Source organism: Zophobas morio, unplaced genomic scaffold, assembly GCF_036711695.1.
Source record: "Zophobas morio isolate AGI-343-1 ecotype UQ-CSIRO unplaced genomic scaffold, CSIRO_AGI_Zmor_V1 ptg000011l, whole genome shotgun sequence".
Classification (NCBI taxonomy): domain Eukaryota; kingdom Metazoa; phylum Arthropoda; class Insecta; order Coleoptera; family Tenebrionidae; genus Zophobas; species Zophobas morio.
This window is the reverse complement of record NW_026972116.1, coordinates 25,193,928-25,221,050: the sequence shown is the minus strand read 5'-3', so window position 1 is coordinate 25,221,050 and position 27,123 is coordinate 25,193,928. Positions and strand designations below refer to the sequence as shown.

Below are 27,123 nucleotides of genomic sequence, written 5' to 3'. Positions count from 1 at the left end.
AATAGCTTAGGGCGTGTTCGGGTTTTATCTATTACTCATCATTAGTATGAAATTGTTTGCCAAGTGATAACGCTCCGATAAGACGAGGTGAACTCATTCCCCAATCAGTATATGATTTGTCCTGAGAACAACGCCATGACGGGCCAAATCCAGCTAAAATGGGACCCCAAGAACTTCGAGGTGAAGTCGAGGTCGGTGGAACTGCAGCTGCAGCCCTTAATCATCCAGGTAACGACCCTAGTGAACTCGGATAAAAGCAAGAAAGGGAAAGGCAAGTCGAAGAAAGCCGCGGTTCTGGTGGCCGCAGTGGAGAGGGCGATAAAGAATTTCATGGAAAAGGGCGAACAAATCGCAGGCGAAAACCCGGAAATAAGCGAGGAGATGTTGGGCGTTGTCGAGGAAATACGGACCACAGGTAAGTGAATTACAAGGGTCGAGCGTCGGCTGAATTTTAACACAGAACACTGTAAATAGTGGCGCTGGGATTCAAATTGAGTCGGACGAGCGAAATTTGAATTTCCCGCCGGACGAAAACCGTTTCATTGGTTGAAATTTAAATAGTACGTCATGACTAATTTTTGTCTACTATTTTGCACGGAAATGACGGTATTAATGTCGTTGTTAAAGGTAACGCGATGTCTTTTGCTTCTCACGAGTTCGTCCAAGACCCTTGCGCCTCTATTAAACGCACGGAAATGGTCAAAGCAGCCCGGCTTCTTCTGGCCTCAGTGGCGCGCCTGCTTATCCTCGCCGACATGATCGACATCCAACTCTTTTTGAAGACGGTCCAAGGCGTCGAGGCCTCAATCGAGAAAATTCGCACGGCCCCAAACACCGACCAGCTGATTGAAGAGCTCAAGCACTACCACGAGTGCAGTCGCAACTTGCTAAATCAGTCTGCCAGACGCCAGCAAGAAATCAAGGACCCCCAGATCCGCGACGACATGGCAGCCGCTCGAGCCATGCTGAAGAAGAGCTCCACCATGCTAATGTCGGCTTCCAAAGCGTACGTGTCGCACCCCGACCTCCCCGCAGCTAAAGCCAACAAGGACCAAATCCTCAAACAAATTTGCGAAGCCGTGGACACCATCAACGACGCAGCCCAAGGCAAAACCCCCAAGAACGGCTCCGGCAAGTACGAAGAACGCGGCAAACTCGCCAACAACCTAGACAACCTCGAGAACACCGGCTCCTTAAACTACCGAGAGGTCCGTAGTAAGCAAATCCTAGAGCAGCAACTGGAAGAGCTCATCAACGGCGCCATGCTCATCACCGACTCCGAGGCCATCAAAGACGATCGCAAGAATAAAATCGTGTCTGGGTGTGACGCGGTTCGTGAAGCTCTCCAACACCTGCTGAGTCAGTCAATGAAGCGACCAGAAGGCGACGAGTTAAACCGAGCCGTTGACGACGTCACGCGGAAAACCAAAGACCTTGAGAGGCAGCTACGAAAAGCGCTGGCGTACAAGGTAGCTGATAGCTTCCTGGACACCAATTCGCCGTTCCAAGCTCTACTACGCGCCGCTGAAGAAGGCGACGTCCAAGAAGTGGAAACCTGTGCAGCTATTTTTACCGAACACTGCAATAAACTGATCGAGGTGGCCAATCAGGTCTGCGAGATGTCCAACAACGAGGATGGGGTGAAAATGGTGCGGTATGCAGCTACGCAGTTGGCAGAGCTGTGTCCAGGGGTTATCAACGCAGCTAGGATTTTAGCAGCGCAACCACAGAGTGTGGTGGCTAGAGAAAACATGGACACTTTCAAGAAAGAGTGGGAGAGTCAAGTCCAACTGTTATTGGATGCGGTAGACGATATAACAACCATCGATGACTATCTTTCGGTTCTTGACAACGAGATGTACGACGATGTAAATCAGTACGTGATCGCTTTGCAAGAGAGGAACCCGGCGATGATTAGTGCGGTAGCACAGGGTATTCAGGGTCGGACGAAGCGGATCATGGGGGTAGTGAGTTCCGAAATGGACAACTACGAACCCTGTATGTACACCAAGAGGGTGCTTGAAGCGATTAAGATGCTCAACGAGGACGTGGAGACTTTTAAACGCAAGACAGAGGATATTGTCGAAATTATCCAGAAGAATCCGGACCAGGAGTTCGACGAGAACGAGTTTATAGATGCGTCCAGGTTGGTGTATAATGGAGTTCGAGACGTGAGACGAGCGGTCCTTATGAATAGAGTAAGTCATTGAATTGATTAGTTTGCAATATGATACGACTGTTCTATAGGCGGACGAGGACTTAGACCCGGAAGAAGTGGAACTGGAAGACACCTACACCGAGACTAGAAGTATGTATTGGTGTATTGAAACCTCAATTAACAGTTTGTTTTAGCTACTACACACATTATTGAAACTGTCACCACCACCACGGAAGAGGAGACGGATGACATGGGCGGGCTGACTTATGCCAGAGTACGTGATACTGTTTAACATTCAAACCCTCTAAAATTGTCTTTCAGCAAGCGATGAACGCCCTCCCCGAGAAAGAAAAGAGCAAAATCTTGGAACAAGTCGAAAATTTCCAGACTGAGAAGCTGACGTTTGATCGAGAGGTAGCTAAATGGGACGACTCCGGTAACGACATTGTGGTTCTTGCCAAATACATGTGTATGATTATGATGCAGATGACGGACTTCGTGCGGTGAGTACAACCATTGTTTAAGTATATTATAGTTGGACAACCTATACGGACAATCACTTTCCCATGTAGAAAATAATGAACATATATTTTCTTCTCAATTCGTTGAATTTTCAGTTTTTCGATTTTTAAATTTTAGATTTTCGAATTTTTAATTTTTTGATTTTTTGATGTTTGGATTTCTCCATTTTTCAGTTTTAGGATATTTTAACTTTTCAATGTTTTAAATTTTAGATTTTTCGATTTTTCAGTTCTTCAATATTTTTTTATTTTTCAAATTTTGACGTTTCTGAATTTTTAGTTTTCGAATTTCTCAATTAATCTATTTTTTTATATTCCCATTTCTTCACTTCCCAAAGTTTCGATTTTTCAGTTCTTCAGTTCTTCAATTTTTCGATTATTCAGGTTTTTGATTTTTCAATTTTTCGATTTTTTAAGTTTGCGATTTTTCGACTCTGCTTTTTTGACTTTTCTGTTTCTTAATTTTTTAATTTCCTAATTTTTCGTTCATTTTTGTGATTTTTCAGTTTTTCGATTTCTCAACTTTAACTTTTCAATTTTTAAATTTTTAGTTTTTTGGATTTTTTGAGTTTTCAGTTCTTCTATATTTCAGTTTTTCAATTTTCGGAATTTTTAAATTTTCGATTTTCCAATTTTTCGATGTTTCGATTTTTTAATTAACCGATTGTTCAATTTCTCGATTTTTAAATTTTAGGTTTTCCAATTTCAATTTTTTTGATTTTTTTATGTTTCGATTTCTCGATTTTACTAAAATTTAAAAATCGAAAAACTGAAAATTCAACGAATTGAGAAGTCGAAAATTTAAAAAATTGGACAATTGAAAAATCGCATAAATCAAAAATCGAAACATCGAAAAATCGAGAAACCGAAAAGCAAAAATCGAAAAACCAACAAATCGAAAAATCAAAAGACCAAAAAAGAAGTCGAAAAATCGAAAAATTGAGAAACTGAACTAGGCCCAAATCGAAAAATCGAAAACTTAAATATGGAAAAATTGATAAAACGAGAGATTGAACAATCAAAACATCGAAACATCCGAATCTCAATAAATTGGGATCTCAAAAAATTTAAAAATTCGGAAATTTGAAAAATTAAAATATAGAATTGGAAACTCGAGAAACCGAAAAATCTAGAAATTTAAAAATTAAAATATGGAAAAGTTGAAAAATTGAGAAATTGAAATATAAGACAATCGAAAAATTGAAAAATCGAAAGTATAGAAAACGAAAAACTGAAAATCCAAAAATAAAAAGTCGAAAAATCAAAGAATCGAAGTATTGAAAAATATCAAAACTGAAAGAAATATCCAAAAATTGAGAAATCGAAAAACCAATAAGGCGAAGTCGAAAAATCGAAGAATTGAAGAACTGAAAAATCGAAACTTTGTGAAGTGGGAAAATCAAAAATAGATTAATTGAGAAATCAGAAAACTGAAAATTTAACGTAAAAATTTGAAAAATTGAAAAATTTAAATACTGAAGAACTGAAAAGTCAAAAAATCGAGAAATCGAAAAATTTAAAATTTAAAACAGTGAACAATTAAAATATCGCAAAATTGAAGAATCGAGAAATCCAATTCAATTTAAAAAATTGAAAAATTGAAAAATCGGGACATTGAAAAATTAGAAAATCCAGAAATTGGAAAGCTCAAAAGAAAAAAATCAATAAACCGAGAAATTCAAAAATCGAAACATCGAAAAATTCAAAAACTGAGACATCGAGAAATCGAAAAATCGAAGGATCGAGAAATTGAGGAGTCGGAAGCCGAAAAGGAAAGTTAAAAATTGAAAAATTGAAAAATCGAAGTATAAAACAGTCGCAGAATTGAAAAATTTAAAGTTTGCAATAAATTGAAAATCCAAAAATTAAAAAATCGAGAAATCAAAAAAAATCCATCAATTCAAAAATCGAAAAGTCGAAAAATTGAAATTTTGAAAATCTCATAACTGAAAGAAATATTCAAAAAATTGAGAAATTAAAAAATTGGAAAATTGAAAAACTGAAATATAGAAGAACTGAAAACTCAAAAAATCGAAAAAACTAAAAATTCAAAAATTGAAAAGTTAAAGTTGAGAAAACGAAAAACTGAAAAATCACAAAATTGAACGAAAAATTATGAAATTAAAAAATTAAGAAACAGAAAAGTCAAAAAAGCAGAGTCGAAAAATCGCAAACTTAAAAAATCGAAAAATTGAAAAATCAAAAACCTGAATAATCGAAAAATTGAAGAACTGAAGAACTGAAAAATCGAAACTTTGGGAAGTGAAGAAATAGGAATATAAAAAATAGATTAACTGAGAAATCCGAAAACTAAAAATTCAGAAACGTCAAAATTTGAAAAATAAAAAAATTTTGAAGAACTGAAAAATCGAAAAATCTAAAATTTAAAACATTGAAAAGTTAAAATATCCTAAAACTGAAAAATGGAGAAATCCAAACATCAAAAAATTAAAAAAATAAAAATTCGAAAATCTAAAATTTAAAAATCGAAAAACTGAAAATTCAACGAATTGAGAAGTCGAAAATTTAAAAAATTGGACAATTGAAAAATCGCATAAATCAAAAATCGAAACATCGAAAAATCGAGAAACCGAAAAGCAAAAATCGAAAAACCAACAAATCGAAAAATCAAAAGACCAAAAAAGAAGTTGAAAAATCGAAAACTTAAATATGGAAAAATTGATAAAGCGAGAGATTGAGCAATCAAAACATCGAAACATCCGAATCTCAATAAATTGGGATCTCAAAAAATTTAAAAATTCGGAAATTTGAAAAATTAAAATATAGAATTGGAAACTCGAGAAACCGAAAAATCTAGAAATTTAAAAATTAAAACATTGAGAAATTGAAATATAAGAATCGAAAAATTGAAAAATCGAAAGTATAGAAAACGAAAAACTGAAAATCCAAAAATAAAAAATCGTAACATCTAGAAGTCGAAAAATCAAAGAATCGAAGTATTGAAAAATATGAAAACTGAAAGAAATATCCAAAAATTGAGAAATCGAAAAACCAATAAGGCGAGGTCGAAAAATCGTGCAATTAAAATTTTAATATTAAAATTTATACTCCCCAGTTTTTTTTTTGTATTTTTAGATATTTTCAAAATGTCAGTCAATACTCCTCTCTCCGTTTGAAATTTTTGATCTTCCCTGAATCCTACTTTCGAAATTATACAAAAAACTTTTTCATAAATTTCGATTATTTTTTTCGAAAAATTTTCGAAATTATTTTTTCATTTATTTGTTATTTTGACGAGCTCTAGTGTGACTTCAGACTAATAATAATCTGTGGCGAATTCTCAAAAAGCTTGAGTTTTTGAAAAATTCTGTTGGCAAATTAATTCTTCAAGTTTGTCAGTTATTTGATGACTCAGAACTGAATTTTCTTCAGACGTTCTGGACGAATTTTCCATAAAGTTGTGCTCTTTTCCCGTCGAACTGAAGAGTTTTAACAGTTTTTTGAAAAGGATTTGGAAATTATTTTCCCATTTTTAACTTATTATTCGAAGATCTATAGCAAAATTGATTCTGATATAATAATATACAACAAGTTTTCTGAAGACATTTTTTCGGAAATTTTTTACTATTCTTTCAGAATTTCCAGTTGTTTATACAATTGTCAAAGTTTTCAAAATCATATCTTTAAAATGTCCGCGCTAATTTTAAGTCCCCTGGTGTTTTATTTCCGGATAAATTTAAATGAATCTGGTTTTTTGTTGCTGGATGAACTTGAAAAAATCTTTTGAACGTTTAGTATTTTATTTTTTATGAATTTGAAAAAATATTGAGTGCCACAGTTTTTTTTTTAATCCAGGAGGCTCTTGGGTACCCATTCAAATAATTTTGTAGGACTTTGGTGTTCTATTTTTCGAAAATTTTGACGTGACCTGTTTTTGAGTTAATTTTGGGACCCTTTTTTTTTGAAAAACTTAAAACAATCTTGGAGCCTCTGGTGTCTTTTCTTATAAAAATTTAATTAAGCTTCTTAGAGGATGCGTCATTTACTAAAATTAGTCTTATCCTAACAGGTACTAGCCCCACCCACCCACCCTCTCTCTTCTTAGAGGGTATCTCATTAGCCAAAATCAGTCTTTTCTTACCAAATATTAGCCCCGCCCACCCACCCTTTCTTTTTTTAGAAGATATCTCATTTGCCAAAAGGTGGGCGGGGCTAATACCTGTTAGGATAAGACTAAGTTTTATCCTAACAGGTACTAGTAAATGTGTTAATATTTTTTAACACCACGAATCTAAATTTTACTAAATCTTGTAAAACTAAACAATTATACTAGTTTAAAAACCCTTGGAAAGTTTCTGTCAGTCTTCAGATATAGTAAAATAAAAATAGGCGTCAAATTGATTTAAATACAATCCTTTCGTGTCACGTTACAACGCATTGCTTCATATTTTTTTTGTCAAGCATATTTTCATATTTTGTACATATATGTTTATACACATTACTGTTTACGGAAGAATGTTAATTATGGATTTATGGATAACTCCTCGTATAAGAAAAATCTAGAAATTTAAAAATTAAAATATGGAAAAGTTGAAAAATTGAGAAATTGAAATATAAGACAATCGAAAAATTTAAAAATCGAAAGTATAGAAAACGAAAAACTGAAAATCCAAAAATAAAAAATCGAAACATCTAGAAGTCGAAAAATCAAAGAATCGAAGTATTGAAAAATATCAAAACTGAAAGAAATATCCAAAAATTGAGAAATCCAAAAACCAATAAGGCGAAGTCGAAAAATCGAAGAATTGAAGAACTGAAAAATCGAAACTTTGTGAAGTGGGAAAATCAAAAATAGATTAATTGAGAAATCAGAAAACTGAAAATTTAACGTAAAAATTTGAAAAATTGAAAAATTTAAATACCGAAGAACTGAGAAGTCAAAAAATCGAGAAATCGAAAAATCTAAAATTTAGAACATTGAACAATTAAAATATCGCAAAATGGAAGAATCGAGAAATCCAATTCAATTTAAAAAATTGAAAAATTGAAAAATCGGGACATTGAAAAATTGGAAAATCCAGAAATTGGAAAGCTCAAAAGAAAAAAATCAATAAACCGAGAAATTCAAAAATCGAAACATGGAAAAATTCAAAAACTGAGACATCGAGTAATCGAAAAATCGAAGGATCGAGAAATTGAGGAGTCGGAAGCCGAAAAGGAAAGTAAAAATTGAAAAATTGAAAAATCGAAGTATAAAACAGTCGCAGAATTGAAAAATTTAAACTTTACAATAAATTGAAAATCCAAAAATTAAAAAATCGAGAAATCAAAAAAAATTGGGAAATCCAGAAATTGGAAAGCTCAAAAGAAAAAAATCAATAAACCGAGAAATTCAAAAATCGAAAAGTCGAAAAATTGAAATTTTGAAAATCTCATAACTGAAAGAAATATTCAAAAAATTGAGAAATTAAAAAATTGGAAAATTGAGAAATCGAAAACCTGAAAATCGAAAAATTGAAGAACTGAAGAACTGAAAAATCGAAACTTTGGGAAGTGAAGAAATGGGAATATAAAAAAATAGATTAATTGAGAAATCCGAAAACTAAAAATTCAGAAACGTCAAAATTTGAAAAATAAAAAAATATTGAAGAACTGAAAAATCGAAAAATCTAAAATTTAAAACATTGAAAAGTTAAAATATCCTAAAACTGAAAAATGGAGAAATCCAAACATCAAAAAATCAAAAAAATAAAAATTCGAAAATCTAAAATTTAAAAATCGAAAAACTGAAAATTCAACGAATTGAGAAGTCGAAATTAAAAAATTAGAGAATCGAAAAATCGCATAAATCAAAAATCGAAACATCGAAAAATCGAGAAACCGAAAAGCAAAAATCGAAAAACCAACAAATCGAAAAATCAAAAGACCAAAAAAGAAGTTGAAAAATCGAAAACTTAAATATGGAAAAATTGATAAAACGAGAGATTGAACAATCAAAATATCGAAACATCCGAATCTCAATAAATTGGGATCTCAAAAAATTTAAAAATTCGGAAATTTGAAAAATTAAAATATAGAACTGGAAACTCGAGAAACCGAAAAATCTAGAAATTTAAAAATTAAAATATGGAAAAGTTGAAAAATTGGGAAATTGAAATATAAGACAATCGAAAAATTGAAAAATCGAAAGTATAGAAAACGAAAAACTGAAAATCCAAAAATAAAAAATCGAAACATCTAGAAGTCGAAAAATCAAAGAATCGAAGTATTGAAAAATATCAAAACTGAAAGAAATATCCAAAAATTGGGAAATCGAAAAACCAATAAGGCGAAGTCGAAAAATCGAAGAATTGAAGAACTGAAAAATCGAAACTTTGTGAAGTGGGAAAATCAAAAATAGATTAATGGAGAAATCAGAAAACTGAAAATTTAACGTAAAAATTTGAAAAATTGAAAAATTTAAATACTGAAGAACTGAAAAGTCAAAAAATCGAGAAATCGAAAAATCTAAAATTTAAAACATTGAACAATTAAAATATCGCAAAATTGAAGAATCGAGAAATCCAATTCAATTTAAAAAATTGAAAAATTGAAAAATCGGGACATTGAAAAATTGGAAAATCCAGAAATTGGAAAGCTCAAAAGAAAAAAATCAATAAACCGAGAAATTCAAAAATCGAAACATCGAAAAATTCAAAAACTGAGACATCGAGAAATCGAAAAATCGAAGGATCGAGAAATTGAGGAGTCGGAAGCCGAAAAGGAAAGTTAAAAATTGAAAAATCGAAGTATAAAACAGTCGCAGAATTGAAAAATTTAAACTTTACAATAAATTAAAAATCCAAAAATTAAAAAATCGAGAAATCAAAAAAAATCCATCAATTCAAAAATCGAAAAGTCGAAAAATTGAAATTTTGAAAATCTCATAACTGAAAGAAATATTCAAAAAATTGAGAAATTAAAAAATTGGAAAATTGAAAAACTGAAATATAGAACTGAAAACTCAAAAAATCGAAAAAACTAAAAATTCAAAAATTGAAAAGTTAAAGTTGAGAAATCGAAAAACTGAAAAATCACAAAATTGAACGAAAAATTAGGAAATTAAAAAATTAAGAAACAGAAAAGTCAAAAAAGCAGAGTCGAAAAATCGCAAACTTAAAAAATCGAAAAACTGAAAAATCAAAAACCTGAATAATCGAAAAATTGAAGAACTGAAGAACTGAAAAATCGAAACTTTGGGAAGTGAAGAAATGGGAATATAAAAAAATAGATTAATTGAGAAATCCGAAAACTAAAAATTCAGAAACGTCAAAATTTGAAAAATAAAAAAATATTGAAGAACTGAAAAATCGAAAAATCTAAAATTTAAAACATTGAAAAGTTAAAATATCCTAAAACTGAAAAATGGAGAAATCCAAACATCAAAAAATCAAAAAAATAAAAATTCGAAAATCCAAAATTTTAATCGAAAAACTGAAAATTCAACGAATTGAGAAGTCGAAAATTTAAAAAATTGGACAATTGAAAAATCGCATAAATCAAAAATCGAAACATCGAAAAATCGAGAAACCGAAAAGCAAAAATCGAAAAACCAACAAATCGAAAAATCAAAAGACCAAAAAAGAAGTTGAAAAATCGAAAACTTAAATATGGAAAAATTGATAAAGCGAGAGATTGAACAATCAAAACATCGAAACATCCGAATTTCAATAAATTGGGATCTCAAAAAATTTAAAATTCGGAAATTTGAAAAATTAAAATATAGAATTGGAAACTCGAGAAACCGAAAAATCTAGAAATTTAAAAATTAAAATATGGAAAAGTCGAAAAATTGAGAAATTGAAATATAAGACAATCGAAAAATTGAAAAATCGAAAGTATATAAAACGAAAAACTGAAAATCCAAAAATAAAAAATCGAAACATCTAGAAGTCGAAAAATAAAAGAATCGAAGTATTGAAAAATATCAAAACTGAAAGAAATATCCAAAAATTGAGAAATCGAAAAACCAATAAGGCGAAGTCGAAAAATCGTGCAATTAAAATTTTAATATTAAAATTTATACTCCCCAGTTTTTTTTGTATTTTTAGATATTTTCAAAATCTCAGTCAATACTCCTCTCTCCGTTTGAAATTTTTGATCTTCCCTGAATCCCACTTTCGAAATTATACAAAAAACTTTTTCATAATTTCGATTATTTTTTTCGAAAAATTTTCGAAATTATTTTTTCATTTATTTGTTATTTTGACGAGCTATAGTGTGACTTCAGACTAATAATAATCTGTGGCGAATTCTCAAAAAGCTTGAGTTTTTGAAAAATTCTGTTGGCAAATTAATTTTTCAAGTTTGTCAGTTATTTGATGACTCAGAACTGAATTTTCTTCAGACGTTCTGGACGAATTTTCCATAAAGTTGTGCTCTTTTCCCGTCGAACTGAAGAGTTTTAACAGTTTTTTGAAAAGGATTTGGAAATTATTTTCCCATTTTTAACTTATTATTCGAAGATCTATAGCAAAATTGATTCTGATATAATAATATACAACAAGTTTTCTGAAGACATTTTTTCGGAAATTTTTTACTATTCTTTCAGAATTTCCAGTTGTTTATACAATTGTCAAAGTTTTCAAAATCATATCTTTAAAATGTCCGCGCTAATTTTAAGTCCCCTGGTGTTTTATTTCCGGATAAATTTAAATGAATCTGGTTTTTTGTTGCTGGATGAACTTGATAAAATCTTTTGAACGTTTAGTATTTTATTTTTTATGAATTTGAAAAAATATTGAGTGCCACAGTTTTTTTTTAATCCAGGAGGCTCTTGGGTACCCATTCAAATAATTTTGTAGGACTTTGGTGTTCTATTTTTCGAAAATTCTGACGTGACCTGTTTTTGAGTTAATTTTGGGACCCTTTTTTTTTGAAAAACTTAAAACAATCTTGGAGCCTCTGGTGTCTTTTCTTATAAAAATTTAATTAAGCTTCTTAGAGGATACGTCATTTACTAAAATTAGTCTTATCTTGGACAGATATTAGCCCCGCCCACCCACCCTTTCTTTTTTTAGAAGATATCTCATTTGCCAAAAGGTGGGCGGGGCTAATACCTGTTAGGATAAGACTAAGTTTTATCCCAACAGGTACTAGTAAATGTGTTAATATTTTTTAACACCACGAATCTAAATTTTACTGAATCTTGTAAAACTAAACAATTATACCAGTTTAAAAACCCTTGGAAAGTTTCTGTCAGTCTTCAGATATAGTAAAATAAAAATAGGCGTCAAATTGATTTAAATACAATCCTTTCGTGTCACGTTACAACGCATTGCTTCATATTTTTTATGTCAAGTATATTTTCATATTTTGTACATATATGTTTATACACATTACTGTTTACGGAAGAATGTTAATTATGGATTTATGGATAACTCCTCGTATAAGAGCAGAATGAAGGGTGTTTGCCTTTGCTAATGTTTGATGGCGCCCCCTGGATTCTTTGTCCTAAAGCTCACTATTTAGGCGAAGTAAAATTTGTATTAGGTTGTCCAACTATAATATACTTAAATCATGGTACAACGAGCGCAGTGAGCCCCAATAACCCGATTTTCTAGGCAACGCGGTCCGTTGAAAACCACGACCGATGTAATCAACGCAGCTAAAAGAATTTCGGAAACGGGGACCAAATTAGACAAATTGGCGCGACAAGTCGCGACTCAGTGCCCTGAAAGCTCCACCAAACAAGATTTGTTGGCTTACTTGGAACGCGTAGCGCTGTACTGTCACCAGATTAATATAATCGCGAAAGTGAAGACCGACGTGGAGAATAATTCAAGCGAGGAGCTGATTCTGGCGGGCGTGGAAAGTGCGACTTCTTTGATTGAGAATGCCAAGAATTTGATGAACGCGGTGGTGCTAACTGTGAAGTCTTCGTACGTCGCGTCGACCAAGTATAATCGGACTATGCCAATTGCTGTATGTGTTACTATAAATATTTGGAATTTTAATTATTGGAAAATGTTTTCAGAGTCAGATTGTCGTCTGGAAGATGAAAGCCCCCGAGAAAAAACCGCTCGTCCGGCTAGAAAAACCCAAAGAAGTTCGCGCCGTCATCCGCAAAGCGTCGCAACGAAAACCCCTAAAGCCCATCACAATCCTGGCCGAGTTCGAAGGGATTTGATGCGACTGCGCCACTTTCGCAGCCTTTTACACATTTAATAAAAACAGTTTCAGTTAAGTGAGCGTTTTATTCAAACAAACTAACTTATAAACTCTGGCAGTTGATAAATAAAGGCACGCAACTGTGATGCTGTGTAAAAAAAATCTGCTGCTATTTTTCCTCGCTTCGGACTCCTCTGGTTTGCTCCTTTTGCTCAGTCAAGGCCCGCGATTCGTGCACGAACACCACGAAATCGATTCCCTGAAAACCAAACTAGAACAAACCGCTTAGCACCATCTTGATAGAGACCTGTTGCTTGGCCGCCCGCACGAACCCGTCGTTGGACGTCACGGTGACGGCGCCAATGCGGTCCCCGAAAGTGAAGATCGTGAGAGACCGTTCTTTGATTTTGCCACCGACTGAGAGGGTTTTATCAGGGGTTAGTTGGACGTTTCTAACGATATTTTTTTCTTCGGTATCTTCGACGCTAGCGTCGTCTGGAAGAACTTTGACTTGGTTTAAAAATTCTTCAGAGCGCTTTTTTTCACTAGGTCCTCCAACCGTGTTGACTATGCTGATAAAACTGTCTCTAGCGGTTTCGCAACAGTACAGTTTTTTCCCTGTTGACAAAACATTAAAACAATTATGATTCTCGTATCTTTGGTTAGATTTACCTTTAAAAAAATCGTCTAGTATGGGTTTCTGTGGTCGCAGTCGCTCCCACTCGGCTTGTTGGGCTAGAACCCCATTTGGAAACTCATATAGACCTGCGCTACCATTACATACTGAACTGACGTACGCTAGCATTGCTGACACGTCTAAATTTAATCTAGTAATGTGCGAAATATTCGGCGATGATAAATTTACGTCGTTTCTTTCAGTTTTTCGAAATTTATCCACGTTTGAGTCTTCCGTTTCGCTAATGTCAACGTTTATCAATCTAGCGCCTTCCACTTTAATTCCAAGTGACTCTATTTTGGCAGCCAGATTAGATCCTAAGCCATTAACAAAAACAAATACTACCTGGACAAAACGGAGTGCAATAAAAATTATTAATTTACGAAAATACAATAGAGTTAAATGCACAAAAGCAGCTACAATGTTTTAATTTGAAGCGACTCGCTGCGCTCGCATGCAATTAAACAAAAATTTTGTAAATTTGAAGTTGTTTCTTACCTTTGGGATCTGAAATAAATGCGGGTTTAGTTTAGCACACTCTAGATAGTCTTCAGCATGGTCTATAACACTTCTCACACCATAGCTAGCATCACCCATGCAAATCTGACTCAATGACTTAGGGTTCCTAGCAATTACTTTCATCCAAGTCAACCCCCCATCACATATGATATCAATAACAATTTTCCTATCATCCAGAACCACCACCTTATTAACACAGACACATTTTTCAATGTTTCCCAAGGTATTGACCACCGCTGAGAAATGTGTCAAATTTGAGCACTGAATGTGTTCTTTTTTAATCTTCCCCGACTTTACGATCTATATAAAACTAATCAGACAAAATAATCACACCTATACTAAATACCTGTCGCAAGAAATTCAACTCTTGTGTTATCTTTCGTTGCAACTTCTGAATCCCTTCTAAATTTTTATATTTGTGTATCGTGGCGATTAATTCCTCGCCGAATTTAATTTTTTCTGACACTAACTCGTGCAAATTCACGTTTTCTTCAACCTCCAGCGCACTCATGGTGTATAAAACGGATAAAAATTGTCACTATTTGCATGTAAATACATAACCTCAAACTGAAATGTCAAATGTCAAACCAATCACGCTACCGCGCCTACTAGACCCAACACAACCCCTTGTTTGTCATACAATCTCCAACCACTTTTTTTCTATGAATGCATTACGCAAAATAAAACAACTTTTATAGATAACGTCTTTATTTATAAAATTAGTGGTCTTAACGTTTTCCTCCTACCCTCGGCGCCGCTTTTTGGATGTTCTTGGCAGCCTTCTGCTTCGCCACCTGTTTGACTTGTTTCGCAGGCGCCGTGGCTTTCTTGGCTGTCTTGGTAGACTTCTTCTGCTCTTTAGCAGCCCTGGAACCCCATTTTACAAACTTTGAATCTCGCACACTGTAGATTTACCTGATGGCCTGCTCTCGCTGCGCTTTCCTGACTTCTGGTCGCTGGTTGCGCTTGGCCATGATGTCGTTGAGAGAAGCCCCCACGATGGCGCGCTGGAATTTCTGGGTCCTGCGAGTGCGCTTCTTGGTGGCTTCCTCTTCCTGCCCCTTTTTGTGCTTACGCCTGTACAACACCGTCCATGTTACTTTGCGGGGGTTGCGTTTCATTAAGTGGGCACGCTCGCATTTTGAGTTGAGGAAAGTGAACGTCTGAAAGAGTGAGGTTATGTTATTGAGAGGTGAGTTTGTGGGGTTGTTTGAGGAATGGGGCGGCTGGGGTTTGGTTGGATGGGGGTTGGGGGGTTTGTCTTACCTTTCCGTCGGCTTTTACCATGGTTTTGCCATGGCCGGGGTAAATTTTGTACCCGCTGTATACACACAATCCAATCCTGAAACAAAGATTAATTAGGGTTTGCTATGTATATTACCGGTGGGATTGTTGTTTTATGTTTGAAAATGTCCATTTTGTGTTGGGATGGTTGAAATTATTTAAGAAATTGGAATTTACTTACTTCATGTTGACACTTTAACACAGCGAAAACCTAAAAAGACCAAACTGTCAGTTTTCAGTGCCAACCTTGGAGCGAAAATCCCTAAACAAGGGTGATTCCAGAGGAGTTTAAATTTTACATAAATAAATCATCTAACGAGAATTGGCAACTAGTTACCCATACATTGTTATTTTTTTAATTATTTAATTCAAATATTATTTTGTGTTTGTGCATTTCCATGAATGTGCTTGCACAACACTAAATTTTTGGTTGTGTAGGCAACTTCAAATACACATGGGTTAAGCATGTCACGTAACTTTCATGATGATTCAAATTTTGTCAGGAGGGTATAATAATGGAAATACGATAAAAGCAGTGTTTAATGATATATGCATCTAGTGTGTTGTTAACATTTTTAACAAAAACAAACAATTATTGAAAAAAAATGGGTTTCAATTGAACACTGACGAATGGTTAGTTTAGTGTCCAAGCCAGGAAATTTTGATCTTTGTTCACAATATTTATTCTACCTAATTACCTCTCGTCTAGGGTTCCACCTTAATAAGAGTTCTATTAGGGTATGATTTCTTTTTAACGAGACTCTAATCGAGGGAGAAAATTTTTCGAGATTGCTAGACATTCCAGAGACTGATTATGCTTATTTTTGCAACAATTGTGTTTCGTCGCCTGAGGCTTGTTTGATCTACAGACGAGAGCGCACTCAAGTCAACTATTTTTTGTTTAATTAAGAAATAATGGTTTAATTATGTTTGGTACTAGCAAAATTTCGCAAATTAACAATCTTGTTGGAATCGTTATCATGTAATAGATTTTTTTGGGAAAAGTGTAGTTACTTTTATTATTTTGGAAACGTTATGATTTACTTTGCATGAATTTTTATTAATTTTTTTTTTATTAATCGATTTTTTTTTTCCCATATCTTGACTTTCGACTGATTCGATTTTTCCGTTTTTCAATTTTTCACTTTTTCTGTTTTTTTAAGGTTTCGATTTTTCGACTTCACTTTTTGATTTTTCGTTTTCTCAGTTTTAAAATTTTTTAATTTCTTAATTTTCGGATGTTTCAGTTTTTCTTTCATTTTCTATTTTTCGAAGTTTCAGTTTTGGGATTTTTTAGTTTTTTTGTTATTCAATTTTTCGATGTTTCACTTTTACGTCTTTCCAATTTTTCTCTTCTTCAATTTCACGATTTTTAAATATTTTGTTTCAGCAAATTTTCAATTTTGACTTTTGTAAACCCTCATTTTTCCGATTTTTCAATTTTTTTAGGTTTTGAATTTTTGACTTCACTTTTTGGATATTTTAGTTTTGAGATTTCTCAGTTTTTCTTTCATTTTTCAAATTTTCGAAATTTTAGTTTTGGGATTTTTCAGAAGATGATTTAGTATTCAATTTTTCGATTTTTCTATGTTTCAGTTTTTTTCACTTTTTCTCTTCAATTTTACGATTTTTAAATATTTCTATTTTTCAATTTTTCAATTTTTGATGTTTCCTAATTCTCAATTTTTCGATTTTTCAATAATTAATCGACCGATGTTTTGATTTTCCTGTTTCTTGACTTTCGACTGTTTTTTTCCAGTTCTTGAATTCTTCAATATTTCGATTTTCTAGGTTTTTGATTTTTCAATTTTTCTGAATTTTTCGATGTTTCAATTTTACGTTTTCCAATTTTTCTCCTCTTCAATTTTACGATTTTTAAATATTTTGTTTTATAAATTTTTCAAATCTGACTTCTTCAATTCTTCATTTTTTCAATTTTTTGTTTTTTCAGTTTTTGGATATTTTAGTTTTGAGTTTTTTGAGTTTTTCTTTCTTTTTTCAAGTTTCCCAAATTTTTGTTTTGGGATTTTTCAGCATTCGCAATTTTAACAATTTCTCGATTTACAATTTTTCAATTTCTCAATTTTTCGATGTTTCAGTTTTACGTTTTTTCAATTTTTCTCTTCAATTTTGCGATTTTTAAATATTTCGATTTTTCAATTTTTCTATTTTTGATTTTTCTAAATTCTCAATTTTATCAATTTTTCAATAATTAATCGATGGATGTTTTGACTTTCCCATTTCTTTACTTTCGACTGTTTCGATTTTCCAGTTCTTCAATTCTTCGATTTTTCGACTTCATTTTTTGATTTTTCGATTTTACAATTTCTCAATTTTTCAATTTCTCGATTTTCAATTTTTCGATTTCTCAATTTTCCGATGTTTCAATTTTACGTTTTTCCAATTTTTCTTCTCTTTAATTTTACGATTTTCAAATATTTGGTTTTCGCAATTTTTCAAATTTGATTTTTCATTTCCTCAATTCTTCAATTTTTCAATTTCTTAGGTTCTTGATTTTTCAATTGGTCAATTTTTTTAGGTTTTGATTTTTCGACTTCACTTTTTGACTTTTTGATTTCTCATTTTTTCAATTTTTCTCTTCTTCAGTTTTTCTTTCATTTTTCAATTTTTCGAAATTTTAGTTTTGGCATTTTTCGGATTATTTATTTTTCGAATTTACAATTTTTCAATTTTTCAATTTCTCGATTTCAATTTCACGATTTTCAATTTTCCGGTTTCTCAATTTTACGATATTTCAGTCTTACGTTTTTTCAATTTTTCGCTTCAATTTTGCGATTTTTAAATATTTCGATTTTTTAATTTTTCAATTCTTGATTTTTCTAAATTCTCATTTTTTCTATTTTTCAATATTTAATCGATGGATGTTCTGACTTCCCATTTCTTGACTTTCGACTGTTTCGATTTTCCAGTTCTTCAATTCTTCAATTTCAAAATTTTTCAGGATTTTTCAATTTTTCTTCTTTTTAAGTTTTCGGTTTTTCGACTTCATTTTTTGATTTTTCAATTTTTTAATTTCTCAGTTTTTGGATATTTCAGTTGTGGGGTTTTTCACTGTTTTTCATATTTTAATTTCTCGAAATTTCAGTTTTATAAATTCGATTTTTCATTTCTTCAATTCTTCAATTTTTCAATTTTTAAGGTTTTTGATTTTTCAATTTTTCAATTTTTCAATTCTTTTAGATTATGATTTTTCGACTTCACTTTTTGACTTTTTGATTTCTCGTTTTTTCAATTTTTTAATTTCTCTATTTTTGGATATTTCAATTTTGAGTTTTTTCAATTTCTCTTTTCTTCAGTCTTTATTTCATTTTTCAATTTTCCGAAATTTTAGTTTTGGCATTTTTCAGATTATTTATTTTTCAATTTTTCAATTTCTCGCTTTCAATTTCTCGATTTTCAATTTTTCAATTTCTCAATTTCCCGTTTTTTTTTTAATTTTTCTCTTCAATTTTGTGATTTTTAAATATTTCGATTTTTTAATTTTTCATTTTTTGATTTTTCTAAATTCTCAATTTTTCGATTTCTCAATAATTAATCGATGGATGTTTTAACTTTCCCATTTCTTGACTTTTGACTGTTTCGATTTTCCAGTTCTTCAGTTTTTAGATTTTCCAGGTTTTTGATTTTTCAATTTTTCTTTTTTTTAAGGTTTCGATTTTTCGACTTTATTTTTTGGTTTTTCGATTTCTCAATTTTTCAATTTTTTAATTTCTCAGTTTTTAGATAATAATTTACGTTTTTTCAATTTTTTCTCCTCTGCAATTTTACGATTTTTAAATATTTGTTTTTTTCGCAATTTTTCAAATTTGACTTTTATAAACTCCATTTTTCATTTCTACAATTCTTCAATTTTTCAGTTTTTTCGGTTTTTGATTTTTCAATTTTTCAATCTTTTTAGGTTTTGATTTTTCGACTTCCCTTTTTGACTTTTGGATTTATTATTTTATTTTTAGTTTTGGTATTTTTCAGATTATTTATTTTTCAATTTTTCGATTTTACAATTTCTCAATTTTTCAATTTCTCGATTTTCAATATTTCTCTTCAATTTTAAATATTTCGATTTTTCGATTAATCGATGTTTTGATTTTCTCATTTCTTGACTTTCGATTGTTTCAATTTTTCAATTTTTGGATATTTTAGTTTCGAAATTTTTCAGTTTTTCTTTAATTTTTCAAATTTTCGAAATTTTTGTTTTGGGATTTTTCAGATTTTTTATTATTCAACTTTTCGATTTTACAATTTCTCAATTTTTCAATTTCTCGATTTCAATTTCTCGATTTTCAATTTTTCAATTTCTCAATTTTCCGATGTTCGAGTTTTAGATTTTTTTAATTTTTCTCTTCAATTGTACGATTTTTGTATATTTAGACTTTTTGGTTTTTCAATTTTTTATTTTTCAAAATTCTCAATTTTTCGATTTTTCATTAATTAATCGATGAATGTTTTGATTTGATGATTTGATGATTTTCCCATTTCTTGACTTTCAACTGTTTCGATTTTCCAATTGTTGAATTCTTCAATTTTTCAGTTTTTCAGGTTTTTGATTTTTCAATTTTTTAATCTATTTAGGTTTTGATGTTACGACTTCACTTTTTGACTTTTTGATTTCTCATTTTTTCAACTTTTTAATTTCTCAGTTTTTGGATATTTCAGTTTTGAGATTTTTCACTTTTTCCCTTCTTCAGTTTTTCTTTCATTTTTCAATTTTTCAGAATTTTAGTTTTGGGATTTCTAAGATTATTTATTTTTCAATTTTTCGATTTTACAATTTCTCAATTTTTCAATTTCTCGATTTTCAATATTTCTCTTCAATTTTACGATTTAAAAAAAAATCGACTTTTCAATTAATCGATTTTCTCATTTTTTGACTTTCGATTGTTTCGATTTCCCAGTTCTTCGATTTTTCAGGTTTTTAATTTTTCAATTTTTCTTTTTTTAAGGTTTAGATTTTTCGACTTCACTTTTTTGATTTTCCTATTTTTCAAAGTATAATTTCTTAGTTTTTGGATGTTTCTGTTTTGGAATGTTTCAGTTTTTCTCCATTTTTCAATTTTACGAAATTTTAGTTTCGGGTTTTTCAGTTTATTTATTATTTTACAATTTCTCAATTTTTCGATGTTTCAATTTTACGTTTTTTCAATTTTTCTCCTCTTGAATTTTACGATTCTTTATTACATATTGACTTTTGTAAACTCTCAGTTTATCGATTTTTCATTTCTTCAATTCTTCAATTTTGTAGGTTTTTGATTTAAAATTTTTCAATTTCTTTAGGTTTCGATTTTTCGACTTCACTTTTTCACTTTTTGATTTCTCATTTTTTCAATTTTCTAATTTTTCAGTTTTTGGATGTTTTAGTTTCGAGATATTTTAGTTTTTCTTTAATTTTTCAAATTTTCGAAATTTTTGTTTTGGGATTTTTCAGATTATTTATCATTCGATTTTTTGATTTTACAATTTCTCAATTTTTCAGTTATTCTTAATTTCAATTTTTCAGTTTTCCGATGTTTCAGTTTACGTTTTTTCAACTGTTCTCTTGAATTGTACAATTTTTAAATATTTTTTAGTTTTGAGTTACTAAATTCTCAATTTATCGATTTTTCAATAAGTAATCCATAGATGTTTTGATTTTCCCATTTTTTGACTTTCCACGTTTCGATTTTCCAGTTCTTCAATTCTCCAAGTTTTCGATTTTACAGGTTTGTGGTTTTTTAATGTTTCTATTGTTTAAGCTTTCGAGTTTTCGACTTCACTTTTTTGTGTTTTAGATTTCTCAATTTTTCAATTTTTTAGATTCTCAGTTTTTGAACATTTCAGTTTTGGGATTTTTCAATATTTCGATTCTTCGACTTCTAGGTCTTGGGATGTGTAGATTTTTTTACTTTTTCCCTTTTTCAGTTTTTCTTTCATTTTTTAATTTTTCAAAATTTTAGTTTTGGGATTTCTCAGATTATTTATTTTTCAATTTTTCGATTTTACGATTTCTCAATTTTTCAATTTCTCGATTTTCACTATTTCTCTTCAATTTTACGATTTTTAAATAGTTCGAATTTTCAATTAATCGATGTTTTGATTTTCTCATTTCTTGACTTTCGATTGTTTCGATTTTCCACTTCTTCAATTCTCCAATTTTTCGATTTTTCAGGTTTTTGATTTTCCTATTTTTAAATTTTTCAAATTTATAATTTTTTGGTTTATGAATGTTTCTGTTTTGGAATTTTACAGTTTTTCTCTCATTTTTCAATTTTTCAAAATTTCAATTTCGTGATTTTTCAGTTTATTTATTTTACAATTTCTCAATTTTTCGATGTTTCAATTTTACGTTTTTCCAATTTTTCTCCTCTTCAATTTTAAGATTTTTTATTTGGTTTTAGCAATTTTTCAAATTTGACTTTTGTAAACTCTTAGTTTATCGATTTTTCATTTCTTCAATTCTTCAATTTTTCAATTTTTTAGGTTTTTGGTTTAAAATTTTTCAATTTTTTTAGGTTTTGTTTTTTCGACTTCACTTTTTGACTTTTTGATTTCTCATTTTTTCAATTTTCTAATTTTTCAGATATTTTAGTTTTTCTTTAATTTTTCAAATTTTAGAAATTTTTGTTTTTGGATTTTTCAAATTACATATTTATTATTCAATTTTTTAATTTTTCAATTTTTCAGTTTTGGGTTACTAAATTCTCAATTTTTCGATTTTTCAATAATTAATCGATGGATGTTTTGATTTTCCCATTTTTTGATTTTCGACGTTTCGATTTTCCAGTTCTTCAATTCTTCAAGTTTTCGACTTTACAGGTTTGTGGTTTTTCGACTTTTCGATTTTTGATTTCTAGACTTTGGAATGTGTAGATTTTTTTACTTTTTAGATTTTTCAATTTTTTGATATTATAATTTATCCGTTTTTAAAATTTTGGATTTTTCGACTTCCCCGTTTTAGATTTTATTTTTCAATTTTTGTTTTTTCGAGTTTTCGATTTTTTAATGTTTCATTTTTAAAATTTTTCCATGCTTTGATTGTTCGATTTCTCGATTTATCAATTTTCAATTTTTAACTTTTCGATTTTTCGAATTTGGCCTATTTCGGTTTCTCAATTTTTCGATTTTTTCAATTTAGGAGTTTCGATTTCTCAATTTTTGGGTTTTTAAATTTTAGATTTTTGAATTTTTCATATTTTCGATTTTTTGATGTTTCGACATCTCGATTTTAAATTCTTCGATATTTCTAACTTTTAATTTTTTAAATTTTACATTTTTCGATTTCTTAACATCTCGGTTTATCGATTTTAAAAATTTTTCGAATCTTGGAGTTCACGATTTTTCAAATTATATAACGTATATGTATATAGTGAGTTGCTGATTTGTCAAATTCAATTTCCACAGTTTTAATGTCTTGCAAATATTAACTTAATGTTAAAGACATAGCTAATTTTAACAATTACATCATTGTTTCACTATAAATGCTGTTTTTCTTAAGCGTGACATTTTTTTCTCTCAAGGTCTTAAAAACCTGGAGGGACTTTCGTTTATTTTTAGATAAAAATTTTGCATTTTTATACGGAAGCGGATTAAGATAAAGTAAATTTACAGAAATCTAAAAATAACGTTATGTTTATGTTGTAATGATAAGTTATACCGGGTAGTGCAGTAATTCCCTTAAATTCAATCAAAGTAAATTTCCCCACGCACTAAGTGTGTTATTTAATAAAAGAAGCCAAGATCTGAACTGGAATTTCCTTAATAAATAAACACAAATTTATAGTACAGCTAAAACCACAACATATACATATAATGAAACAAAATTAACCAAATAATTTGCAAATCTAATCTCAACATCTGCAATTCACGCAACAATAGACAAAAACAAAACTCTTGTTTATCTCTGGTCATACCATACTAATTTGCCAATGTTGCCAAGCAGTGATATGATAAGCGATAACGTGCGCATTTTTCTAATCATGTTTTTGAATTCTTTTTCGAAAATATTTGCGCCACTTTTATCAGCCACAAAAATGGGTCAATTTTTGACCACGAAAATAACGTCACGCACACTCCAGACGAAAACAAAGATTGCAGTGAGATGGGATGTACGTAATGAAGGTTCAAGGACACAAACCCAATTCAGAAGAAAGGTGGGAGAAATGCAAGATATATAAATTTATAAATTACATAAAGCTCAGACCATAGCCACAGTTGATCGCAAAATGGCACCGTTTTTGAAATTTGTCGTACTGGCTAGTGTTGTGTGCTGGGCCAAAAGCGCCTCTATTGCTACCCAGGAGGACACGGAACTGGTCCTTGTGAGCGTGGTAAGTGTCCTTCGTTATTTTCACTATTATTACACTTATTATTATTAATAATTATGATTAAAAAAATAATAATAGGAAGATTAAATGGGTAGGTAGGTGTTCAAGGTTGCGGTTAATTGTCACTACACATATAACATACAAGGATATTAATTGCACATTGTTCATACTGTTATGACCTTTTTTTATAGATTTTTCGCCATGGAGCTCGAACTACTTATTCGTTCTACCCCACCGACCCCAACAAAAACGAGACTTTCTACCCCATTGGTTTCGGCGGCTTAACAAACGTAAGACTTTTTTTTTTCAAAAAAAAGTTTTTATTTTTGGTCCAAAATACAGGAGGGCAAACTTGGAGAGTTCAAACTTGGCCGCTACCTCAAGAGCGTCTATGGTGACTTTCTTGGGGACGTCTACACCGAAGACATTGTCGATGTTAGAAGCACCGACGTCACAAGGACCAAAATGAGTGCCCAACTGGTGCTAGCCGGGTTGTTCCCACCCAGTCCCATCCAGCTATGGAACGAAGACCTAATGTGGCAGCCCATTCCAGTCTCGTACAAGACAGACGCTGAAGAAGACGTAAGTTTCCAGAAACGTGTGACACGATTTTCAAATTGTCGTTGCAGTTGTTCCACCCGTGGGGGAGTTGTCCATACAAGTCCCAAGTCCTCAGCCACCAGCTCGAAATCCAGGAAATAAAAGACACTTATGTCACCCCCTACAACGACTCGTACGTCTACCTCCAGGAACAATCTGGAAAGTCGATGACCAACCCGGCGGACTTCCAAGACATTTTCTTCATTTTTAAGACAGAGGTATTTCGAAGAATGTTGGTTTTGAAAATCTGACGCAAAATTTTAGAGCGACATGGGTTTGATCATGCCAGAGTGGACCAAGACGGTTTTCCCAGAACCCACCCAAAGCATCGGCGCTCTGGTTTATGGCTACCATAACTACGACCAGAGGGTCAAACAAATCAACTCTGGATACATGTTGAAGAAGATTCTGGACGACTCGAAGAAAAAAATCGAGCAGAATTCTGGAAAGAAAATCTACTTGTATTCGGGTCATGAGTCCACGTTGGGCTACATGTTGGACGCTTTGAAGGTCTATGACGCCCATATTCCCCCATATGGAAGCGCGATCTCGTTTGAAATTCACCGCGCCAACGATCAGTTTTATGTCAAGGTAAATTTTCCAGATACCATAATTGAAAAATTGGTCTAATATTAGGTTTTAATTACGCGCTAGCAAGGTCGAGGCCTTTTGATAACTGTAATTGGACTGAACAGTAAAAACTCAATTAGAGCGACATAACTATATTTTATTTAGTAAACAATAGAGTTATAAAAATATCGGTTAAAGTCCACTTAATTCGATAAATTTATTTATATCATTTGGTGACGCATCAATTACAAAAATTGGGCGAAAAAATTAATTACTCTTTAGATGCAAGGTTAACCAAGTTCTTTTGTAATTACAACCTTGTTCGTTTTGTGTTTTCAGCTTCGCTACCGAAACGACACGGAAGCCACCGAGCCCGTCGATCTGAAAATCCCCGGATGCGACATTTTGTGTCCTTTCGACCAGTTCCAGGAGCTACAGAAAGACTTAATACCGACTGTTAGCATCGGGGAAGCTTGCCAAAGAGACAGTGTAGATGTCGCTCAAGACACCAACGCGCTTTGAACGCAGTTTTACCTGTAGTATTGTAGCACTCTAGTTTTTAGTTGACGTGGTCGCCGCTGGATGGCGCCACGGTGCCAGTAATGGCTGCGCCGCCATGGCGGTCGCAGCAGTATTATATTTATTGTTATTTAAAATATTTATGTATTTAATATTTTGCATTGCGTAAATGTGTTAATTTATTGAAAATAGAGCGTTATCAATCGAGTGCATTTTGTTTGTTTCTTTCCTGAATAAAAAATGGGTGACGCACGACGAGAAAAATTGTGTGCTAAGTTATCAAAAGAAAAAAAGGTCAACACGTGCGCACAGTCCTTGCAACACTTTTGATTCACGTGAAGTTGTAAAATCGTTATCGCGGTGTATCGTATTGTTTCGACATGTTTCTTGGGCTGTTTCTTTCGGACGATATAACTCATTCGGATTTTAGTTTTTAAGGGGGTGGGTGTTGTTTGATTGGGTAGTTTGTTTTGTTATTGATCACTCTGTGTTAGTTATTAGATATTGTTTGAAACTCCGGACGGATCTAAATCCGTTTCAAGATTACAGTGTTGACAGTAGAACAATATCAGAATTAGTCTGTTCGTCCCCACTTAAAGTTTGATGACGTCGTCTTAAAATTTTGCTAAGAAAATTCGATTCCAACTGTTTGGGGACAAAATCATATACAATTTTTCTTGGAAGTTAAAAAAACATTGCTCTGAAATTTTTCACACCTTTTTTAAGGTTATAAATCGTTAATCAGAATTTATCTGTTCAAATCTCACTTGAAATAGTCAGAATAATATGCTTTCATACTAATCAAAATTTATTTTAAGAACTGCTAATGAAGGATGTTTTATCGAATTTTTATGAAGTTCTGGACACACCTGTTCGTATTAAAATTGATAAGTTTGTCTCCATTAAAATGTTTACCTAAAGTTAGGAAATTGTTTAAACAATTTTAGATATGTTTTTCCTAGAATGAAAACAGCTTTCGTATGGAGAATTTTGTGATGATGTTATTATTTTTTGATGAATGATTAAAAATAAACCAAAAAACGCGCCAAAAGATTCTGTCACATAACAAAAAAAACAAAGAAACAAAGAAAAACGACAAAATAAATGAGAAAAAAAGGATAACAAGAAATGGGACAAAGAATGCTATCAAAAAAAGGCTAAAAAAACTAACATTGAAAAAAAAATAAAAAACAAAGAAAAGCGAAAAAAGAAGAAAAAAGAAAACAAAACAAAACAACTAAAAGTGATGAAAAATACGACAAAAAAACAACATGAAAAAAACGCAACAAAAAAAGAAACGCAATAAGAGAAAAGGTGAGAAAAAAGACGATAAGAAAGGGAATCAAAAACACGACAAAAAAATTCAAAAAGGATTCGAAGAATACAAAAATCTGTCAAAATAGTGGCGAAAAAGCAACAAAGAATCGCAACAAGAAAAATAGCGAACAAAAATGCAAAAATCATAGAATAAGGGAAAAAACACGACAAAAAAGTAAAAATGGACAAAAAAGGCAGAAGCAAATGATAACAAAAATCCAAAAATAAAAAATTCATAACGGAGACGACAAAAACCAATAAAAAAGGGCAAAAAAGGAGACAAAAAAAAACGCGAACAAGAAGACTATAAAGGGTTAAAAATAATTAAAACAAAGGGAAAGATGACGATATAAGTGACAAGGAAAACGTATCAAAAAAAAAACAGCAATGAAAGGCGACAAAAAAAGGCAAAAAAGGGAACAAAAATCACCACTAGAAAAAGATAATAAATTACAAGGAAAAAAAAACAACAAAAAGATCGACAAAAACAAAAAGCTAAAAAAGAAAGCCATAATAATCGGTAACAAAAAA

The 27,123-nt window shown here is 31.4% G+C and overlaps 4 protein-coding genes across 4 annotated transcripts; 2 read left to right on the top strand and 2 right to left on the bottom strand.

Moving 5' to 3' along the window:
• The first annotated feature begins 87 nt into the window (after positions 1-87).
• On the top strand, positions 88-12,865 carry LOC135127273 (catenin alpha-like). Its single transcript, XM_064053719.1, has 7 exons — positions 88-415; positions 628-2,198; positions 2,248-2,308; positions 2,353-2,432; positions 2,480-2,661; positions 12,243-12,603; positions 12,656-12,865. Exons 1-7 carry the CDS (start codon positions 112-114, stop codon positions 12,806-12,808), a joined length of 2,712 nt encoding a protein of 903 aa, XP_063909789.1. The 5' UTR covers positions 88-111; the 3' UTR covers positions 12,809-12,865.
• Positions 12,856-14,570, bottom strand: LOC135127274 (uncharacterized protein). Its single transcript, XM_064053720.1, has 5 exons — positions 14,331-14,570; positions 13,964-14,284; positions 13,462-13,810; positions 13,097-13,407; positions 12,856-13,048 (listed from the first exon to the last, which is right to left on the bottom strand). Exons 1-5 carry the CDS (start codon positions 14,493-14,495, stop codon positions 12,959-12,961), a joined length of 1,236 nt encoding a protein of 411 aa, XP_063909790.1. The 5' UTR covers positions 14,496-14,570; the 3' UTR covers positions 12,856-12,958.
• A 104-nt stretch (positions 14,571-14,674) lies between these two features.
• Positions 14,675-15,535, bottom strand: LOC135127275 (large ribosomal subunit protein eL24). Its single transcript, XM_064053721.1, has 4 exons — positions 15,450-15,535; positions 15,251-15,326; positions 14,900-15,147; positions 14,675-14,851 (listed from the first exon to the last, which is right to left on the bottom strand). The coding sequence occupies exons 1-4, from the start codon at positions 15,452-15,454 to the stop codon at positions 14,713-14,715; spliced, it is 468 nt and encodes a 155-aa protein (XP_063909791.1). The 5' UTR covers positions 15,455-15,535; the 3' UTR covers positions 14,675-14,712.
• Positions 15,536-23,449: 7,914 nt separating this feature from the next.
• Positions 23,450-25,483, top strand: LOC135126593 (venom acid phosphatase Acph-1-like). Its single transcript, XM_064052623.1, has 6 exons — positions 23,450-23,589; positions 23,778-23,876; positions 23,929-24,168; positions 24,216-24,404; positions 24,451-24,777; positions 25,096-25,483. Exons 1-6 carry the CDS (start codon positions 23,485-23,487, stop codon positions 25,276-25,278), a joined length of 1,143 nt encoding a protein of 380 aa, XP_063908693.1. The 5' UTR covers positions 23,450-23,484; the 3' UTR covers positions 25,279-25,483.
• The last annotated feature ends 1,640 nt before the right edge of the window (positions 25,484-27,123 follow it).

Coding starts and splice junctions, on each gene's coding strand:
- LOC135127273 (XM_064053719.1), top strand. CDS start 112: ATGATTTGTCCTGAGAACAACGCCATGACGGGCCAAATCCAGCTAAAA. Junction 2,199..2,247: donor GAGCGGTCCTTATGAATAGA/GTAAGTCATTGA, acceptor ACTGTTCTATAG/GCGGACGAGGACTTAGACCC. Junction 2,433..2,479: donor GCGGGCTGACTTATGCCAGA/GTACGTGATACT, acceptor ATTGTCTTTCAG/CAAGCGATGAACGCCCTCCC.
- LOC135127274 (XM_064053720.1), bottom strand. CDS start 14,495: ATGAGTGCGCTGGAGGTTGAAGAAAACGTGAATTTGCACGAGTTAGTG. Junction 13,811..13,963: donor ATTTATTTCAGATCCCAAAG/GTAAGAAACAAC, acceptor CGTTTTGTCCAG/GTAGTATTTGTTTTTGTTAA. Junction 13,049..13,096: donor TGCGGGCGGCCAAGCAACAG/GTCTCTATCAAG, acceptor TTTGGTTTTCAG/GGAATCGATTTCGTGGTGTT.
- LOC135127275 (XM_064053721.1), bottom strand. Junction 15,148..15,250: donor TGGTAAAAGCCGACGGAAAG/GTAAGACAAACC, acceptor TCACTCTTTCAG/ACGTTCACTTTCCTCAACTC. Junction 14,852..14,899: donor CAGCGAGAGCAGGCCATCAG/GTAAATCTACAG, acceptor ATGGGGTTCCAG/GGCTGCTAAAGAGCAGAAGA.
- LOC135126593 (XM_064052623.1), top strand. CDS start 23,485: ATGGCACCGTTTTTGAAATTTGTCGTACTGGCTAGTGTTGTGTGCTGG. Junction 23,590..23,777: donor AACTGGTCCTTGTGAGCGTG/GTAAGTGTCCTT, acceptor CTTTTTTTATAG/ATTTTTCGCCATGGAGCTCG. Junction 23,877..23,928: donor GTTTCGGCGGCTTAACAAAC/GTAAGACTTTTT, acceptor TCCAAAATACAG/GAGGGCAAACTTGGAGAGTT.